Source organism: Buceros rhinoceros, unplaced genomic scaffold, assembly GCF_000710305.1.
Source record: "Buceros rhinoceros silvestris isolate BGI_N320 unplaced genomic scaffold, ASM71030v1 scaffold1623, whole genome shotgun sequence".
Lineage (NCBI taxonomy): Eukaryota > Metazoa > Chordata > Aves > Bucerotiformes > Bucerotidae > Buceros > Buceros rhinoceros.
Genome location: NW_010401639.1, coordinates 43,486 through 49,993, shown reverse-complemented (window position 1 = coordinate 49,993; position 6,508 = coordinate 43,486). Strand labels below are relative to the sequence as shown.

The following is a 6,508-nucleotide window of genomic DNA, read 5'->3' as shown; positions in this document are numbered from 1 at the left end:
ATGAGCAAACATTGTGATTTGAAATAGGTTACGCCATTGAAATGTCAATAAAGAGATGGTGTACTTCAACTATAATATATGCAACCTCAGAATCGCTCACCGGATGACGCTGCGTATGGTGCTGCTGCCTTATTTTTTAAATATCTTTTTGAAGAGTAGCTTGATCCTGTTAAATTTTCTTTCCATTCACATATACAGTCACATGCAAGAAGCAGACAAAACCAGAGCCCAGTAGAGAATTATTCTGTTTTAAAGCGGTAACTTTGCATATGCCAATGCCTGTATTTTCACTGTGGCTGCAAATTACTCTTCTCAGCACTTTCAAATAATTTATCAAAGCAAATAAAAAAAAAAAAAAAAAAAAAGTGACTTCAAGGGGCATTGTCCACAGCTCCACAGCTTTAGAAACATCCCCCTAAGACTTCTAAGCAGCCTGGTGAAATTGTATTTCTCTCTTCAGCTTTTTATGGCTGAGTTCACTGCTTTTATACTTTTAAATATCCATATCTATTTTCATCAAAGTAAATGTAGCAAACTCAAAGAGGAAGAGAGATTGGCTTCACGTGTTATCAGTAGCAATTGCTTCCCCATGGCTTTAATGCTATTTCTGTAGCTCTAAAACAACACAAATGAAGGTGGTTACAAGAGTTGGCATCAGCAGAATAAAGAGATCTTATTTCATCATGAACTAGATCAGAAAAAACCAAAATGGTAAATATCTCTCAACCGGATACTGGTAGGTACTTGTTAAAATCTGCTCATTCATCCATTCTGCTACATGATTTTAAATTACTGCAATTTCATTTCAGTAACTCCTGTTAATATCATTAGCTATCAGGTAAGCACAGCACACTATCCCAATGCAATTTTGGTATTGAAGGAACCTCACCTTTGGGCTAGAGCGATTTTTAATTTGTCGTTTTCAGACTTGAGATGTGCCTCAGTGGGACCACCATGCGATGCCTTCTCATCATCTGTCCCGTTCACACTAGATGCTCGAGTGGAAGATGGTGTTTCACGTCCAGATTCCTGCAGCACAACACACAAATGAACACTGGGTGTCCCCTGCATCTCCTGCAGCACTGCAACATCAATTTCTTTGTGATCTTGATCCCACGCCACTCTGCTGAGACCCAGGCTGCATATACCCTCCTGGGGAACCGCGGTAACAAACACATACCCTTCACATCTTGGCTGCAAAGCTGGTCTGTTTAAAAAAGAATGAAGAAATTATAATGATACAAAAAAAAAGAAGTTTAAAGTGCTCAAAAAAAAAAATTGAAGTGTTTTAACTGACAAGGCTTGTGTTTTCTGAAGGTTGTTTGGGTTTTTTTTAAGGTAACAAAAGAATACAGTGTGCCTGGTAGTCCACGATGTCCACAACAAAAACGCAGAGAAGATGATACAGCTCCTCCAAAGAGATACCATTCAAACTCTGCTTTGTGCTGAGCACCAACAGAGAACAAGGCGGACCACAAAGCCTGAAGTCTTTAGAAAATGAGTCTCCAAAGTCAGCCTCTCAGATCAGTATTTGTGGACCCCACAAAGGGAGTTAGTTGCAAGACTAAGAGCATTCAGTCGCTTTTTTCTCATCACGCCTCTGAATTCCTCTCTGATCAATATTAATCTACCTTACCTCCAACCGCTGCCCCAGGCCAGGAACACCTGCCGAACAGGGTTTGCTCTTCCTTAATGCAATGTGTGTGAAATCACAGGCAAATATAGAGAGCCTAGGACAACACAACTTCTTCATTTTGTAGGAGACGCAGATCTCCCTGGAGACAGAGGCACCGGGCTCTATCAAGGTGTGCTGTCTAGAAAAGCACATGGTTCAAATACGCAACACCAGCTTCTTGCAAGCCCTCCCTAAAGCCCTGCCTCTGCTCCCACACCACAGCCTGCCGCCAGCCACAGCCGGGCGATGAAACACGGTGGCCCAGGTGACAAAGGGAAGCCTCTCGATGAACCTCATTTACTGCCTGCTGAAGCGCTGCGCTGACTCCCTTCCAGTGCCCCAAACCGTGTGTCACACTACAAACCACAGGATGTAGAGCTTCTCCTGTTATTATATAACAGCTCGAGAACTGCTGAAAAAAAAATCAGATTTATCTGAAGGCAAAGAGCATGGATGGGTGACAAATATTCCTCTGAAAATGCTAACATCCAGCAGCTGACTATTACCTTCAGCAACCTTCCTTTTACATTCTTTAAGCTTGCTGCCAGAAGCTGGTACAGCCCATTAGAAAATTTAACTTTAAATTATTTATTCTGGACATGCACAGGTATTAAAGCGAAACTACAAACCTGGGAGTGATTGCTTGAGGTCTCAATTTTCTCTTGAGACTTGTCTCTTGCTAGTTTGGCGGCTTCTTTTACTTCTTGGAATTTCTCTGCAAACTGGAAAAAAGCATGGAAGATATTTATTAAAATGATTTATCTTCTATTAAACCATTCAGATAACTGTCTTTATATGGCTGATAGATCTCCAAAAGTGAACAACTAATTCGGATAATTTAATTTAAGAAAAATAATTTTAATTCTTTGGCAGGGAGGTTCCATCAAAAGTAGTGTTTCTAAAAGAGGGACATCTGTGTAGCTCTGGCCGATCACAGTAAAAACCCATGATGAAAAAGGAGCAGTTAGTGTCTCCTGGTTTGATTCAGTTTTGTTTACATCCCCTGTTTCATTTGGTGTTGACGGTCTGTTAAAGTTGAAAGTAAAAAAGACACATATTTGGATAAAAAAGATTATCAATGTCTTCTATCCCTCAGAGCAAGTCAATTAAATTAAAGAATGCAAATGAGCTCATCTGCCAGAAGCAAGCAAGGGATTATCAAGACACAGAAAAAAAATAAGAAGGTAGATCTGAGTGTATGAAAACACAGCTTTCCTGGTCTAATTTTCTTATTACTGGCAACTATAAAGGTAGAAGACTTCAGGGAAAGGCTCGAATGCTTCCTGCGAGAGGACTCTATCAAACTGGAGGAGGCATGGGAAAGGAAAGACAAAGATGGAAACTAACTCCTTGTGGATGATCTCTACAAGTTGCTGTAGTACGACAGCAGCCACTTATCTCAGCCAGTCTGGTCTGCGGGGCTTTAAACGCTGTAGAGAGTGTTGAAAGTTTTAAAAGGAGGATTGCAAAGACGGAAGAAAAGGCATAATACTTTTTAAAATTAAGATGTAGCCAGTAAAAGAGTGGGTAACTTTGTCTTTCTGCTAGAGCAGCTCGGTCTTGCTTGCCCGTATTTCGAGGAACTTGAAATGCTAGAAAGGAAAGATGCATTTCAAGTGAAAATATAAACAGATGTATTTTATTGCACAGTTTGCGAATGAAAGGATTACCATTATATCCTTGGATAACTCAGAATGCTTAAGACAAATCTGTAAACAGAAGTATGAAAAAATCACTTTGTTTTATAGTCAAGAAATGGTAAGAATCATTATCCACTTACTAATCTTATCTTCTAACTTTTAGCTTTTACAGCAGGTGTTTAGCATGCTCTCTATATACTATATAGTATATATATATACTATATACTATAAGGATGGATAAGACGAATCTCCGACCGATCTAACAGAAACCTGGATTTAGAGGTGGAGGCTCTTGCGTTTTGTATAACACACACAAATGGAAATTTCCAACACACACACATACAGCATTCTTAAATCTCATGGATGAGCACATTCTCAGTGCTGACCGAAATTTGAGATGTCGACTATGATCTGTGATGATGCTCATCAATGAACATCGAGCTCTCAAATGCCGCTGTTTTCTATACACCAGCTAAAATTGCATATGCAAAGTACGTGCTCTTGGGTGGCAGTAGCTGCTATCTGATGGCCTGTGCAATCAGTACACACACAAATGACTTGATTACCTTTGTAGCACTATAAAAATCATTAGGAACAGCTACATCACATTTTCACCTTAAGTGATTTAACTCCAGCTTTACAAGAAATGTATCTCCTGCTGTGACAATCAGCTATGACAAACTGATTGTTTCCAAAATATTGTATCAACAGTAAGTTCTACACTTGTGTTTCTTGCAAATAGTGAAGGGCTGTTTCAAGTCTCTCTTTCACAATACATCTTATGGGCAAATATGAAAAATTTATGAGGCTTCTTCATGGACTATGTGAAATATGAAAAGACAAAATGAATTGGAAGTCATCTATCAAATTTTATGTTTGCAGCTATCTTCATAAAGCACACAGGAGGCTGCTGTGAAGAATTCTGTGTGCTGAGAAGAAAAGGACATTGTAAAATGTATATGACATTGGTCTATGGCTGAGCAAAGCCGTATATCTTCAATATAAAACCAGTAATGATCTCACTGCACAATAGATTTCAGTCACGTCTCTAGTTTACCAGCACATGTATTTAACATATTTGCTTTTAGAAACAAGTACAAATAACTGAATTTTTCACCATCTTAGTGACAGATCTTCAGCTTTAAGAGTCAAAATATTACCCTTCATTCTTGCTCCAAATGTAAAGACAGCTGTAACAGAAATGGTGGTGAAAGACTGGCTCTGGTTTTTCCTTACCCCATACACTTGTAAACAGTCAGTCCATAAAGATTTCTGTCGCTGTTTCTTTTTCAATCTTAGCTAATTAATACCTGCTAGATTTTACTAACAGTCTACTTCCAAGAGCTACAGAGGATCGCTTGGCTCGTTACGAAATTAAAGCCTTTCACCTGATTACTCTTCTGAGTGCAGCAAGGCGGTAGTGACAGCCAAAACTTGTGTAGCATTACCAACGCTAATTGCTACAGCAGCAGATCAGGCGTTTCTGAAGAACCCTGAGGCTTCTCTTAGAGCGATGGCATAGCCACAGTGTTTAATCACTGGCAGAAATTAGAGACGCTTTGTCTCCAGCACCCAATTTCTTCTGTCCCAAACACAAATGACAATTAATTGATACGACAAAATCCAGTGCCACCACCAAGATCGAAGTCGACTTCGAGCTATCAAACCATTGCAACAACAGGGAGTGCTTTTAAAATACAACATTCATAGTTAAAAAGTGAAATAATCTTCTGTTTAGTAAATTAAAATTTGGTAAATGTAGTCTCAAGGCGCAATGCATGTATAAAGACCCCAAACCAATTAAAACAATTATCATACCCCTCTTCCTTTATCTTCCCTTTCTTCCATCCCTGAGCAGACAAAGTTCCCCAAAACTAGGGAAGAAAGAAAAAAAAAAAAAAGACTGGAGTAGGAGAAACACCACCTGCACACCAGTTCAGTAGTCCGTCATGGATGACAGGACATGTCTGCTCATGCCCCAGGAGCTGGGAGCCTAAGGCTGCGATACGGAAAAGATGTGCTGCTACCGACACTTGTGAAGCCGTTTAGGCTGGGGCTGCTGCAGCCCATGAGCACTGTTTCATTATGTCTTAGTCAGGGAAATGGAGACTCATGGATGCCACTGTGCATTGCACAAATTATTTAAAGGCTGTTCAAATCTGCAGCCAGCTTGTCACCTGGAGTAATACATGTATCTTTTAAAAGACCTTCTTTGCATTTTATACATTAAAAAGCACTATTTTGTATGTGTAAATTTTAAGATCCTGATCTGGCATTATATTTTACGTCTCCTACTGACAGATTGTGCCAGTGTCAGATGAAACAGCTGCTCCCACCCAAAGCAGTCTCATAAATATTTCACTGGCCTCTCGGTTTGCAGAAGGCTGGGTGATGCCGTGCTCCTGCTGGGGAGCATCGCCGTGCCATGAACCACAACGCACGCGTCACTTTGCCCGTGGTTTTCCCTGGTTGAGCCCTCAGTGCTGGGCGGACTGGCAGCAAACACATGCACTAACTCCAGCAAGTGGCCGGTAATTTGCTCTAGCACAGCCGGTGCGCCGCCAGCACCCATCCAGTTGGGCTGGGGGGCTGTGCTGAGTGCTGAGGGCAGGGGCAGGCTCTACTGCGAGCTTTCTCCCCTGCAACACAGCGCCTGGCAAATACTGCACACACAGTCTGGGCACGTGCTTAGAAATGAGGTCCAGCGCTTCCCAGATGCTGGATACAGTTGCTTGTGCAAAGTCTGGGTTTACTGCGTTTCTCACCTGGATAAATCCCAGTCCCTAAGCCCTTGACTACCTCAGCTCCTCAGATAAGCGTATCTGTGTTGAAGCATCCTGAATGGTACTAGAAATTTTACTTAACCACTTCATGTCAAAATACATTGCTACCTTTCCAGTGCTAGCCCTGCCTTTTCCTCACAGCCGGGCATACGAATTAATTCTCATTTGATTCCTGTGCCAATTTGTCTGCAGCAATAGCTGAACAATGTCTTGAGACCTTTTGAGGCACAGGGTGGGAAGCGGGGAAAGGAGGGTCAGCAAGTCCTGCAAGAGGCGAGAAGGACCTTGAGTAGAACATCAACTTTCAGCCTTGGGATTCTCCCAATCAATGTGAATGGTAATTAGGTTACTAGGTCACTGAGTGCAGTTTTCATTAATGGCTCATGTTTAATTTGAATTGCTTTTCCCTA

The 6,508-nt window shown here is 41.2% G+C and overlaps 1 protein-coding gene across 1 annotated transcript in view; it reads right to left on the bottom strand.

The window, feature by feature from the left end:
- The window catches only part of HOMER2 (homer homolog 2 (Drosophila)), a gene marked incomplete at its 5' end in the record, with an annotated part of 34,662 nt that overhangs the window by 8,018 nt on the left and 20,136 nt on the right, over positions 1–6,508 (bottom strand). Inside the window, 2 exons of the mRNA XM_010132334.1 lie at positions 890–1,029; positions 2,305–2,397. Of these exons, the coding sequence (XP_010130636.1) occupies positions 890–1,029; positions 2,305–2,397 (233 nt within the window). The remainder of the gene's footprint in view (positions 1–889; positions 1,030–2,304; positions 2,398–6,508) is intronic.